This window comes from Pseudorasbora parva, chromosome 6, assembly GCF_024679245.1.
Source record: "Pseudorasbora parva isolate DD20220531a chromosome 6, ASM2467924v1, whole genome shotgun sequence".
NCBI lineage: Eukaryota > Metazoa > Chordata > Actinopteri > Cypriniformes > Gobionidae > Pseudorasbora > Pseudorasbora parva.
In genome coordinates this window covers 19,928,474-19,944,029 of record NC_090177.1, presented here as the reverse complement: position 1 = coordinate 19,944,029, position 15,556 = coordinate 19,928,474, and the positions used below count along the sequence as shown (strand labels likewise).

Genomic DNA, 15,556 nt, shown 5'->3' with positions numbered 1-15,556 from the left:
AATAAATACATATACAAAATGTATGCATGTATTTTTATTCATCTCTGTCATTTGTTTTTGCAACCTTTGTAGGAAGTCAAAAAAAAAATCTGCTAACCTATAGCAGTTCAACAAATGTTTTGCCACTACAATTCAAAGTTTAGGGCTAGGTAATATGTTTACTCAGCAACGATGCATTGAATTGGTCAAATGACCACAAATACATTTATTATGTAAAAAAAAAACTAACTATATATATATATATATATATATATATATATATATATATATATATAGCGCCTTGGTTAAACATACGCTGAGCTACGTAGTCTTACTGCACTAATACTGTCAAACACAACATATATAAATGCAGTCGGTTATGTCTAAAGTGAAAATTGCGTGTCTGTATGAGATGCGAGCAGGTCTTAGCAGCGCAGACTAATAATTTATTTATTTTTTAAAGCTCTTCTTTTGAACTATATATCCATCTCTTCTAGGACTCCATAAAAATTAAGAAATGTTTCTTGAGCAACTAATAAGCATATTCAAATGATTGCTGAAGAATCATATCCTGAAAACTTGAGTAATGAATGCATTTTGAATAAATCAGTTTTCCCATCACATAAATCAAGACATAACATTTTTTTTTAAAAGTTATATTATACCATTCCACAAAATTATCGTTTTTATTAAAATAAAGCCTTAATGAGCATAGAAGGTATTTTTGAATAACATTAAAGTGCCCCTATTATGCTATTTTAAAGGTTTACAATTTTGTTTTTGGGTCACAATATTGTAACAGTTTTTGACAATATCTCAACATATACACTGGATATCACAACAAGGTTGAATCAGTCTCTAATACAGTAAAAATGCGAGTTAGCTGGAAACGTACAAAATATAAAACGCCTGGTAGAAAATATATACATCAATAATTATTTATACTTACAGGTTGGGAGGAGCAAGCTGGGCCAAATAAACTTGGTACTAATACTGATCCATCTTTCAGTAGCAAGCGTTTTGCAAATACGCATTGATATTTCGGAAGCAGTAGCCAGGAAAATTTGTTCGGGGAATTTGTTCATTGTCAATTTGTTCGCGGACGGACAACGTACAACTTTGGCAGGCATTATGCAAATGTATTTTCTAATGACGTAGAACATAATGCATTGGGATTTGAATTACAAACTACTAGGGGTGTAACGATACCCTCGTCATGATTCGAACTCATGATGCAATATTATTGCAATACACCAAGACACGGTAAAAGGTTAACAAAAAAAAAAAACACACTGTTGATTAAAATGCTAAATTTGGTATTACATTGTGGGTGGAAATGAATAGTTTTGTACTTGGTGCTGCTAACCCAATGCACAGGACAATGGTGACACCAGAATAAAAGACATTTGGCATCAGGACCCACAAATATTCACCCTCTGCAATATTATATATTATATAATAGTTTACTGTAGTACTGACACTCTGCAAAAACTTTAATTTTTCCTTACATAGTAACTAGGGCTGGGTATTATTAACAGAAATGTTACAATTCGATTTCCATTCACAAGCGATATAGCGGATATACCGTATATACCCGAATATAAGATGAACCTGAATATAAAACGACCCCCCATTTTCCAGACTTATTTTTAGGGGAAAAGAATTTGTGGAAAAAAAATCTTGTTTTCAACAGAAAAAAAATATTTGAAAAATTCTACTGATAATTAATTGGATTTTTTTTAACACTATTCATTACAGGGCTCGACATTAAGCATGTTTGCTTGTCCTTTGGATAAGTAAATAGGTCCGAGTAAAAAAATGTGTTTGTCCAGAAAAAAAGTTTATTTTTTTGTGTAGTATTCTGAAGCAATATTCTCACCAGTGTTAAATCAGCTCTGGCGTATTAAAATCTGCATATTTTTGATTTTATTACCTTTTTAAAGGGCATTTTTACCCCTAATCTTATATTATATTCTTAAATTTGATATATACATTCAATTAAAATAAGACACTATAGGGCTGATACCAATCAAATTAAATAATTTACACTGAAAAATTACAACTGCATTAAATAATGTTATGAGATTTTTTTTTTTTTGGAAAAATAACATTTTTAGAAAGTATGTTTAAACATGAAACTAAACCACCAGTAGGTGGCAGCAGGTGAGTCTTAATGAGTTAGTCATTCATTCAAACGATTCATTCAAACAATGAATCATTCAGTAACGCACTGTTGCTGTGAGATGCGTTTTTGGTTCTGCTTTTTGGAACTATTTTTGCTGCTGAAACGGAACAAAAACACTCAATACTGCATCTAAAATGTAAGTGACTTAATGTTCATTAGTTGTCATATGAAATCAGTGTCATTTTCAGTTGTGATCGTATTCAGGAAAGCACACTCTTGGTTGAGTGATGTTGTTTAATTGTATCAGTTTATAAATATAAAAACATTTTGAATGTTTTGCGCTGTTTCTCAGTGTGAGCAGCGTTCATGTTTTGCGATTTATCTTCGAGAGGCTGCACGCGCGTCAACAACGCAAATTTGTTATCGTCAGTTTAATAGATATGTGAATTTGTCTATATCGCAAAAATAAGACGACCCCGCATTTAGCCTATTTTTAGGACACAAAACCTCGCCTTATATTCGGGTATATACGGTATATCAGATACAGTACATGTTAGGGGTAACACACACCATAATTACATCCCAATGGAGAGGTGTAAGACTCATATTCTTACTAGAATTGAGTATGACCACGTCAGGCTAACCGTCCACGATAATACCGGTATAAATTTTTACATAATAAAAAAAAGTGGCATATCGGGATATTAATAATATAGCAATGCGATGACGTATGGCCCATTTACTTTCCATAGCGCGCACAAAACACCTGTCTGAGAGTACACGAAGAGAAGCATGACAGCCTCCTGACAATTTAGTACCTAAAAAGGAGCTACTTGGTTACAAGAGGTCAATCCTCTTGACAACTGACATAACACTGACAACTTAAAGCTGTTATTAAAATGTTTGCAGCGCAATATTTGACCGGAAGGGTAACATTGACAGTAATATTTGTCAGTTACAGCTCATTAGATCCAGCATTCTACCTCCATTGAATCAGACACTGAGATAAAGTAGTGTATAAAGTAATACGTTTATTTGAACTAATGGATTATAGTATTTATTTGAAGTAATTAGAGAGAGAGAGTGTGAGAGAGCGAGAGATAGACAGTGCGAGAGATTCGTACATGCGTGACTGCATCTGTTCAGCGTCTCTCTTAACAATGATGTGCTTTTATTACTTAAAGCGATGTAACCCCATAATTGCAGAGAAATAATGTAGTGATCCAGTAGCTTAGCTATTTTCTTGGTTCAAGTCACGCAGTGGCTTTGATAACAAGTTTCTATACTCCTGAAGCCGCACTCTGTATGCGAGTGACGCATGATTCATAATGAAAAATGCGCATTAATATACAGGTTCTTCTAAAAAAAAATTGCATATTGTGATAAGATTCAAATGATTAGGTTAATAGCTCATTTAGAGAACCTTTTCATGATATGCAAATTTTTTGGGATTTTGGGTTTTCATGAGCTGTATGCCAAAATCATCAGTATTAAAACAATAAAAGACTTGAAATATTTCAGTTGGTGTGCAATGAATCTAAAATATATGAAAGTTGAATTTTTATCATTACATTATGGAAAATAATGAACTTTATCACAATTAGGGCTGCAGCTATCGATTCTTTTTGTAATCGATTAATCTACCACTTAATCGATCGATTAATCGGATAATAATTACTTTTTCTTTATTAAAGAGCAATAAGAGACAATAAGACGGGTATCTTAAAATTAACATCTAATTTGTCTTCTTTTTAGAAAAATTAAGTTTTATTGCTGAAATTGCATACATTAATAACTGTGAAACTAAACAATTTTAATGCATACAATTGCCATATTATATTAAATAAAAATCTATTTCAAATTACTTTAAAAAGGTAAACATAGTTCAATCTAAAACTAAACCTACAACCAATAAATCTAAATAGTAGTAATATAAATAACAATAATGCCAATATAAATAATATAAATATTCTATAAATTCTATATAATATAAATATTCTATAAATAATATAAATAACTAAACATTGTATATGTTGTGCAACTTAACTTTCATGTTTCAGCTTCAGCTCAGGCATGACATAAGCATTTACTGTCTTATTTACTCCTTTACTGAAGCAAAATGTATTGGACAGGTTAACTTGGAACAAGAGATGCGCGGATCAGCTCTACCGTCACCGAATCAGCTGTTAGAAGCAAGCCATCCACCCGCAACCGGCACAACTTCAAATCCTCCGTGTTAAGCGCGATGCTATCGTCACATATTAGCTACACTGAAGTAGGTTGCTAAACAAAACAAAAAAAAATATTTTGGCAAAATTACATTTAGCCTACATAAACCAGGGTCGACAACCTATACATCACACGGAGGAATAACCGCTAGAACGTGATCAAACGCGAGATATGTTTAATTCAGATAAAGTACATCACGCATGCTGATCTTTTGAGCTAATCATTCATCATTGTAACACAGCTTGTTTTAAGTTAGTAGCTATAAATATGATTAAAGTGTGATATTTAAATTACACAAATCAATGAAAGCACGCAGCTCTGAGCTCTGAAAGCACGAGCGCTGCTCATCTCACACACACACACACACACACACACACACACACACACACGCGCGCGTATCAGCTTGTTCTGATATTTGTTGCACCTAGTATTGAGAACATCTAATGGTGCATTTCGAAGATATTATCAAGTAGGATATATAAAGTCTCATTAAAGGTTTCACACACATCACAATGACGGTGATCCATGTGCAAAGCTGCAAACTCCATCGCGTTCATGTGTTTGGAGTTGCTCGTATCTCCTCAGCTGACGCGTGAACTGCCGCAAATGAAACTTAAATGTTCAGCGTCGCATCCTGAAGCTTAACACACAGTTTTCTTCATTTAAAAACAGCGATATTAAATGATATTACCAGTGCTGATGCCCGCCCGCTCTCTCTCTCTCTCTCTCGCATTGCGGTCTTTGATCTCGACATGAGCTGAAAACGAAAGTTAAAGAACGACACGCATTCATTGCGTTTTAGTGTGATATGAGAGTTCCGCGTCTTTATTAAAATCAACATATTAACGATTTCTCTCATCCACCTGCAATGTTTGGGATGTTTATGCACCTGAACCGCGGATATAACCGCAATCCGCTCATACTCCGAGTCCTTACACAAAAAATGTCTTTCTGCAATATCTGTGTGTAGTTAAATGGACTAAGCGAAGCGTCGAGGCAGATGATTTTGCCTCGAGGATTTTTTTGATTCGATTAACTCGAGTTACTTGATGAATCGTTTCAGCCCTAATCACAATATGCTAATTATTTTAGAAGGACCTGTAGAACGATGATTCATCTGACTTGGAACTATCAGTGCATTCAACGATTTTACTGCACACCTTCCAGCCAATCAGAATCAAATATTTAGACAGACCATGGCATAAATTGCAAAGTTACGTTCATTCTTCAACTGAAAACAGGATGACTAATCGATTCTTGGGATTTAAGAATCAATATCGCATCATAAAAATGAGAATTGATTAAAATAGAGAAATCTGTCTTTTTTACCCAGCCCTAATATTAACAATACACATTTTCACTATCCCCACGATAAATCTTTTTTATTTTTGTATTGCGATATATTGTTACACCCCTACAAATTACTTGTTTAGGCAGTTCAGTGTCATTTCTTTATTTTGGGAGAAAAGTATTTCCAACTTTACAACTTTGTAAAATGTTCACATTCACAAACAGCTATATTACACAGCAGGAAAGGGAATTTTTGAAAAAACATGATAGGGGCAAAAAATCTTACCAAAACATTCCCAACATTTTAAAGTAACTTTTTAATTAAATTGAATGGAAGTGAATTAAGAATAAGGCAAAAAGGCTAATTATCTATAACCTTTTATCTCCCAAAACTAACAGTCTTAACTAAAAAAAACCTCCAGATTATGCATAACATGGTTTTACGGTTAGCACACATGATCTGACACATTGCACAGTGACTAATTAAGATTAAGAATGTATTGAAATATACTTTACCTTCAGCCGTATTGTTCTGGGACCAGGGGGAGGCCACAGTGCCATCCACAGGAGCTTCATTTTGTGTTGCAGGAATCTTCTGCCACACCTTGGCATTGGGGTTCAGACCAGCTCCCTTAGCAGTGACCTAGTGCAAGAGAAAGAAATGCAATGAAATCATTCAAACTGAAAGATTTGTTTTAAAATCTGCAAGAGACATTTTATAATACAAGCATGTTTAGAGCTGTTGATATGTTGATATCCCTCATTCAAAAGCTCTAATAACCGATTAAATCATTTTAGGTCTCTTTCTATAGACATGACGTAGGACTGCAAGATTAATCATATTTTAATCCTGATAACGAGATCTGCTTCTGTCGATTGATTTCAAATAATAGTAACGATATTGGCCTGCTCGTTATTTAACCTTAAAACGTGTTTTTTCTTTGGGGTTTGCGTTGATAAAGAGTCTCCACTAGCAGTCATGCTTGTGGTTGCCAGATGCGAAGAGCTTAAATCCCCCAAATAGAGCTCTTCCTTTAAAAGGATATACTTTCTTCCCGGTGTTTTACTTAATCAATGCAATCTGGCAACCCTCAGTACGCGCTCTCTCTAAATGTGGAAGAAGCGGGGATGATCTGAAAACAAAACGCATGCTCTGCATTTTAGCTCTCCACAGCAAAATCCTGCTTCAATGAAAGTGTCATACAGCCAGTCTTTGTTTCTTCACAAGACACTTTTGCTATTTGCGTGACTAAATCTGCCATGATCAAACCTTCAGCGACAAATTCCAACAAATGCCCATACGGATCTCCACCATACTGTTTGCAGAATAAACGCATCTTTCCAACTGATGTGACAATTGAATCGGGAAAAGGAACATCATTTAGAATTATTGGAAATAATATTACGAGTTTTGCCGTTTTATCTTTTGAAGTTCCTAAAGGTTTTAGCAGTTTTCATAACGTGAATCAGTTGAAATTTATAGCGCTACTGGGTCGTTCTCAAACGCTTTACATGAAAATGTGAAAAAAGCTTAATGTGGCTTAATTAACGAAGACTGTTATTAACAAACCACACGTAGTGAACACCATACTTAAAAGCATACTATGTACAGAAAAGCAGATGAGCCCTGAATGGGAATGCAACGCATTTAATTGACATTTTCCTTCCATAAAGAAAATGCTTAACGTGGCTTAATGTAGGCTACAGTGACATTAAAAGACCAAACATTAAATACTAATAAAGCATGCTATACTGAAAAATTGGTTTGTGCAGAATGTGATCTTTTAATATCACTAGTAGGCTACATTAAGTGACGTTAAGCTTTTTCTTTATAACGGTTTTAATTTAGCCATACTAAATTAAACCCGAACACAACGGAAACAAGGCACAACACAACGGAAACAAAGCACAACACAACGCAATAGCCACAACACAACAGAAATGCTCCCAAACACTAGGGGGCTCTCAGAGAGCAATAAAGTTAGTTTCCCTTGCCATTGATCTATAGATTGTCAAGTCTAACGCAAGGGGGTAATCTAGCACTCGGAAAGCGTTCCACCCCTAGGGGCTGCCATTGCTAACCAAGCCATCACCTGCTGTTAGTATCCCATTGACTCCCATTCATTTTTGAGTCACTTTGACAGTGAATAACTTTACATCTGAGGCGTTTAAAGACTCCATTTGTCGATTGTTTATTTCTAAAGAAACACGACAATGCATAAAAGGCTCCGTTACCTTGTATCTTACACTATCGCCCCGCAGAAGCTGTTTTTGTAAAAATAGGCTAACGATTGCGTCATAACCAACGCGACTCTGTCACACAGTTGAGAAATTACCGTATAGACCTGAGGAGACGCGCGCAGGCAATCTTTTAATGTCTATGAGGCAGTCGGGGGGACGTGGAGAAAGTCTGATAAAGTCAAGGGGGAAGAATGGGGAGAAGCCCATAGTGAGCCAAAAGCAACGGGAGAAAATATTTAAACAACGTGATTCAGCTTTCACTTTCCACATCTACTAGAAGACCTACAGCTGTCATACAGGAGGCTCACGTCACATCTACGTCGTCAAGCTCAGTCTGAGCCTGCGCAGTTCGCTCAGCCATCAGGAAGTGAGTGCCCCTAGGTTGACTTCATTATTTCGCCGTTGACGTCAATGGGATCGCTCGGTCCATTTCTTTTACTGTCTATGGTCTAACGCTGCGTTCACACCAAATGCGAATTGAGCGTCAAAAATCGACCATCTAGTGCTTCTAGTTTGATGCGTGAACATTTTGAATCCATTCGCGCGTCCACAGCAAATTGGACGCATGTAAAAATCGAGCATTTGAAGCAAAATATACACGCATTAAAGGCGCTCCAGGTGAAATATGTCCTGAAACACCACTCTGCCTCTTTTCATTTAAAAATATATATATATTAAGCATTAACAGCCACACATGTGGTTCAGCCAACTGACTACCTGGATTATCTTCACTGCAAGTTATGAAACTTCACTTTGCCCCCAGTAAAAATTATTTGGTAGGCAGCAATAGATTAATTGGACCAAAGATCCGCCATTAGATGTACACAAGATGAATTATTTGTCATGTTTAACCTCAACAGAGGCATCCGAGCCAGAGGCAAACAACAGATGGACTGGCCAAGGAAAGCCTGCTCTCGCCGGGGTTAACGAGCGCCCGGAGATCGCCTGGATCTCACAACTCCCAAACCCAAGAGTATTCTTTTTAAATAGGCACTGTCTTTATAAGTAAACCACATATTTGAGCTTTAAACAACTACATTATCAACTGAAAAGCATTAAAACTAAATTTAGTGAGAAAATAACAGTATTTTTTTAATTATATGCAGTTTCATATCACGTCACTTTACCCCGTGACTGCAGCAAGCAGGCTCCTCATTGGTTAACGTGGCGTGAATTGACGCCAAAATTCAAATTTTTCAACTCAGGCGTAGACGCGAATTCGCTTCAAACGCGTGAATGCACAAAAAGCACCAGTCGCGTGTATCGCGCAAGATGCTCAATTCTCTTCAAATTCGCGTTATTCACGCACACTGGACGCGCAAATTAGGTGGAATCGCTCACAACGCGCCGCGCAAAACACGTCTATCGCGCCGCAGGACCTCCAGACGTGCGTCAACGCGCCTTTCCATTGACTGACTTCGCTCCAGACGCTCTATTCGCGTTCTGTGTGAACATACCTTTACAAAGATATTAACACTACAATCAAGTTTAAGTGTGTAACCATTTTATATCAACATGAAATATCAATTCAAAATCACCTTACATGCATTATAGCTGCATATGTATACCCGAGAACGTTTTTACTTGCGATCACGCCACTTGATGCACAAGGGAACGTCTGCCAATTCCACCAAGTGGTTGAAACATATAATTGTATTAATTAATTAATTGTTTTGTTTAAATGTTCAAATTCCATGTTATGCATTGAGTCAGTTTTTTATAATACAACAAAGCTGTGGAATTAACATGTCTGTATTTAAATGTTAAAAGTAAATTTAATTCATACAAATTATATGTTTCAACTGCATGGTGGAATTGGCAGATGTTCCCTCGGGCATCAAAAGCCATAACACTGTGTAAAAGTGCTTTCAAGTATAAATATGCAGATGCCTGTATGTGATTTTGAAGAAATATCTCATGTCAACAACATACAATGGTTACACAGTTAAAACTGATTGTAGTGTTTATCTTTGTAAGGAATGGCAAGGGAAACTAACTTTATTGCACTCCGAGAGCCCCCTCGTGGTCGGGAGCATTTCTGTTGTGTTGTGTTGATTCTATTGTGTTGTGTTGATTCTGTTGTGTTGTGGCGATTTTGTTGTGCTGTGGCTCGATTTCGTTGTGTTGTGGCTTTTTCATTGTGTTGAGCCTTGTTTCCGTTGTGTTGTGGTTTAATTCCGCTGTGTTGTGGTTTAATTTAGTATGGCTGCACTACTGGGCCACCGTTGTTTTGTATTGATTTACCATCTAACTAAGTTATCATATTTGGTTGATAACACCAACTGAAGTCGGTGTGTCACCTACAGGTATTTTTGGTGAAGTGTAGGTTGGTAAACAACATTAGCCTACCTTTTTTGACAGAATAATCGTGATCAATAATCGCAAATATGATTTTGAGCAAAATAATCGTGATTATCATTTTGACCATAATTGTGCAGCCCTAACATTACGTGTAAAAAGCTTCCTGTGTTGTTCCGATGACACAGAGGTTTGTTTACATGTCTTGAGTGACACTAAGAGCATGACAGACGAGCCCATTTAACATGCGTTTCCTTGACACCACTTCCCTTCCCCTTAAAAGCAACCTAAAATGCCCAAAGAAAAAGCCAAGAACTTAAATAGACATTAAAGATGGTACTTCAGTCAAGAATAATTTGAGAATGTGTTAACATATTTGAAACTATTTGTTAACATACCATAACACTTTCTCATGGATTTAAATTGTGTGCTGGGATTTCTCTTTATGCGCAAACAATTCATTTATTTTCTCCTCTCAAAAAAGCACAGAAAGTCAATCTTTTTCTGCCAGTACATCTTTCTGCCATACAATAAGATTGACCGTTTACGCTCAAACCTGCATGGCAGCACCATTTCATCCCAACAACAGACAGCTTTCACAGGACGAGCTGATATCTAGTACAACAGCACTATGGCAAGTGTGATTTTGCCTTTATACAACAGTCCAATAAATAATTTATATTAAGTAACTTGCATTTTAGACAGAACCTGGCCAGAGTCTGTAGGTTTCTTCTCCAATTCCCACCTACAAAAACAAATAAGCTAAAGAATTTAGTTTTGCATGTCAGGAAGCTGGTCTGGAACAGTACATGTAAGAAAAGCAGAGCGTTTCGGCTCCAGCTCCACTTCAGGTTTCACCATTTTCACTCCCCCCACACACACACACTAGTGATCATGAAGTGACAGAAAACACTGTTGTAATAACAGGTCATTAACATTTTTCATTCTATTTTAACACACTGTGGGAAAACAAACTTTAAAAAGACCTGACATACACAAATTGTGTGTGTGTTTTTTAAAAAGCCTTTAACAGACTGTCTTATTGCTATCAAAACTAAAATAGCATTCTGTTTAAATGATACTTAAGTATTCAGACTCAAAAGCTAGATACTAAAGCAGGTACAATGTAAAAGGTACCAATGGCTACATTTATTACGCGTTTCATATTTTGGCCACAAATCCAAAATAATTCATACCTGCTTATTTCACATGGCCACGGGGGCGCCATTGGCAGCAGCCACCTGCTTCCTAACCCTTATCCTCCACATAAACTATCAAAAACAGCTGTTAAGCTCTGTGCGCCTGTAACACAAACAACACTAAAAGACCCTCTATGATAACGTTACTAAGATTAAGATTTCTGGAGGATGTCAGCCAGAAGAAAATATTCTTTTGGCTGAAAGCAGACACTGTCGTTCTCTGAAAAACTCAGTTGCTACGGGTCCTCCCAACCTGAAGTGCAGGAAATATTTGATATATTTAAGAGAAGCACGTCGACTCAACTAGGCAAGCTGAAACTAATATTTGCTAATTATTACTCAGAAAACCATATAAACTTTCCAAGTACATGTTATAAACATTTTGAGTTCGTCAGTTCTAGTCGGTTTTAATTCCGTGTGGGCTCACGTGTGTCATATGACTGCGTGAATAAGCTTATGAAAGCAGGCCGCTGAATGGGTGTCAGCTGGTTTTACTGTTGAATTTGACTAAAATCTGTGTCCTTAAGCGAAAGTATGAATTCATTCACAACTAAAAAACAAACTTCTAATATGTGTACCTTCGTTCGCTAGCATGTGGGCTAATTTACAGTAGCAGTATTAACATTAAGTGACATGGCATCTGACGCACAGGAGCCAATGGCACATGTCGCGACACACGCAGTGGCACTTCCGGTTCTCATTGGCATATGTCAGTGGATAGTGACATGTGTCGCGACACACGCGGTGGCACTTCCGGTTCTCATTGGCATGTGTCACTGACACTGTCACGAAACGCTGACACTGGCAGTGACACTGAGTCGCGGAACATGTCGCTGTATGTGACACTCACTGGCAGATGAGCTGAACAACTATACTCACGTAATTGTGGCACAAAAGCCAAAATAAATATCCTATTTTCGTGACTTTTTTCCCCTCTTAAATAAATGTTAATCTTACTTGTTAAATTTAGTAATATGTGTTAGTTTGTGACAAGCAGTATCTGAGTTGGCATGTGCCACTGAATGATTTATGCAATGCCAATATTGGTGCCAATGTTGTTGATCACGCAAACTGCACGTTCTAGAAAACACGTACAAACCATCATAAGTCATTACAAGCATCCGTTACTGTAGTAAAGCTTTAATTTTGCATCATGCTGCACGCTCTCCTCTAGGTGTCAGTATAGCCAGCGCAAAGATTCACCATAACTTAAGACAGTTGAGGAACATCAACTGGTGGTGCATTTGACATTTTGTCTGCAAGTTTGATGGTAGCAAAAACAGTATCTGATAGTATCAGAGTATGATATGTTAAGGCAAATTTGTAAATACTTTATCAAATTTATTTTTTGCATACTTAGGCCTACTCAGTCATGGCTTTAATATTTCACAACTAATTTTATGGAATTATGTAATGAGAAATAAACACAACTTTAAAAATGTGAACGCATTCCTTCTGGAGTTCCCTAAACGTCACACCATGGCAGACAGCAGCATGTGTAGGCAACTGGACGTGACACAACCCTATGGACACAATACACAGCGACATGTTCCGTGACAGTGTCAGTGACACATGCCACTATCCACTGACACATGCCACACATTCTAGTGACACATGCCATTATCCAGAAGGAATGCGTTCACATTTATAAAGTTGTGTTTATTTCTCATTACATAATTCCATAAAATTAGTTGTGAAATATTAAAGCCATGACTGAGTAGGCCTAAGTATGCAAAAAATAAATTTGATAAAGTATTTACAAATTTGCCTTAACATATCATACTCTGATACTATCAGATACTGTTTTTGCTACCATCAAACTTGCAGACAAAATGTCAAATGCACCACCAGTTGATGTTCCTCAACTGTCTTAAGTTATGGTGTATCTTTGCGCTGGCTATACTGACACCTAGAGGAGAGCGTGCAGCATGATGCAAAATTAAAGCTTTACTACAGTAACGGATGCTTGTAATGACTTATGATGGTTTGTACGTGTTTTCTAGAACGTGCAGTTTGCGTGATCAACAACATTGGCACCAATATTGGCATTGCATAAATCATTCAGTGGCACATGCCACTCAGATACTGCTTGTCACAAACTAACACATATTACTAAATTTAACAAGTAAGATTAACATTTATTTAAGAGGGGAAACAAGTCACGAAAATAGGATATTTATTTTGGCTTTTGTGCCTCAATTACGTGAGTATAGTTGTTCAGCTCATCTGCCAGTGAGTGTCACATACAGCGACATGTTCCGCGACTCAGTGTCACTGCCAGTGTCAGCGTTTCGTGACAGTGTCAGTGACACATGCCAATGAGAACCGGAAGTGCCACCGCGTGTGTCGCGACACATGTCACTATCCACTGACATATGCCAATGAGAACCGGAAGTGCCAATGCGTGTGTCGCGACATGTGCCATTGGCTCCTGTGCGTCAGATGCCATGTCACTTAATGTTAACACCGTCTCTCCTAATTTACCCGGTTACTCATGTAATGCCCAACCGTCTTAAAGGGCCAGTTCAGACAAAAATGTAAATTGTGTCGTGTCAAGCTTCCTTACATACAAACAACCAACCTTTACTACGGTTTACTCCCGTGTAAGCTTGCTATTTCACGGCAGACGGATAATCAACAACCAGCACAATAAATAAAATGGCAATAAATAAAGTAAACACAGAAAAAAAGACTAGACAACATGAAACTCTATGAAAGATTATGTTAATGTTTTCTGGGTCCATCTTACAAAACAACCCCATATATTGGTTAGGATGTGAGGGACTGACAGCCTCAGTCTCCATTCACTTGCAATGCATCTTTTTTTTCCAATGGAAGAGAATGGGGTCTGCTGCTGTCATTCTGCCTAACATCTCATTTTACGTTCATGTGGGTTTTGACCAACACCAAGGTGTGGAAATTAATTTTTATTTCGGTGAACTGTCGTCTGTGTGCGCGACAGAACAATCTTAAAACCACAAACATGATGCAAAGTTCAGCTGCAGATTAGAAATGGCCTTTGTAAGCGGGCCAACTGAGAGCTTAATGAATCATCCTGTCAATTGACAACAAGAAGCGTCTTCAACAACATGGCCAACTTGCAATTTAGGTGATGTCAGAGCTTGCAAGCTGTGTGAACCGACCGATGGCCTTATATAGCGAGCGATCATACTTCCTATGACCCTATTTTTAAGAAGGGCAATGGACAGAGACCGATAGTCCTGTTGGGGAGGGGTGAAGAGGCCCCGACTCACCATGACGCTCGAGTCTCCCCCGGTCCCGGGTGTGATCTCGTCCTCCCCACGGGTTTTGGGTCCCGGCTCAGCCTCCTCCTGCAGCTGCGACTCTCCGCCCTGGTCTGAACTCATCGGCCGCTCCTGGCTCACCGCGCCTCCGTCGTTCTCTCCCTGCCCCCCTCGACTCACCCTTCTAGCCGATCGAGTAGTTCACTTATACACCAGAATACGCACAGAGGACGGTCCGATTAAAGAAGATGAATTTATTGGGTACTCGGTGATGAAAGCTCAGAGTGCGAGCTGGCTGGCTAGCCACCGAATGGGCTAGTTCTCCTGCTAACTAACGTTAGCTGGCTAGCTATCAGTGCTTCGACAAATACGGCTCAGGCTCCGACGTTTGGCAACCGATGGGTGAAAATGACAGCGCGCGCGCCGAAAATAGCTAATTCTTTACAAACGCGCCTTCCTCGCGATTTACACAAAAGCCAGTGCCATAGGGCACATTCCTAAACGGGCGACCGAAGCGGACACAGGGGACACGCACCTTACTAATGAGTAGGCAGACATTAACACAGTCCGCCACCGTCCCACACTCCTCAGCGACCTCTTGATATCCTCTGAAGTTGATCTGCTCCGCTTCCGGTTGGGTAAACGGTTGACAGCAGGCAAAATAAAAGTATTTTCCCCTAAAAGTTTCATTTCTCAACGGAGTCCCACGTTTTCTTATTTTATACTTAGTCTATTATTATTTTATAGTCAATATGAAAATTCTGCCTTTATTTACTCGGTTTCATGTTATCCAAGACCATCATTTTATGAACACAAAAGAATCACTGACAGCCCAAGTTCAATATAAGGTAATATGACAAGTACTATGAAATGGCGTGAGAAAGAGAGAGAGACTGACTGGAATAATTTAACTTAGAATAGTATAATTTTATTCAGATATTCTTGCTGTT

General features: G+C 37.9%; 1 protein-coding gene across 4 annotated transcripts in view; it reads right to left on the bottom strand.

Moving 5' to 3' along the window:
- The window catches only part of larp4aa (La ribonucleoprotein 4Aa), a 29,941-nt gene extending 14,738 nt beyond the window's left edge, over positions 1-15,203 (bottom strand). For all 4 annotated transcript variants that reach the window (XM_067446054.1, XM_067446055.1, XM_067446056.1 and 1 more), the window contains exons 1-2: positions 14,616-15,203; positions 6,140-6,266 (exon numbers count right to left, since the gene is read on the bottom strand). In XM_067446054.1, the coding sequence (XP_067302155.1) occupies positions 6,140-6,266; positions 14,616-14,729 (241 nt within the window). In that variant the 5' untranslated portion in view covers positions 14,730-15,203. The remainder of the gene's footprint in view (positions 1-6,139; positions 6,267-14,615) is intronic.
- Between the last annotated feature and the right edge of the window lie 353 nt (positions 15,204-15,556).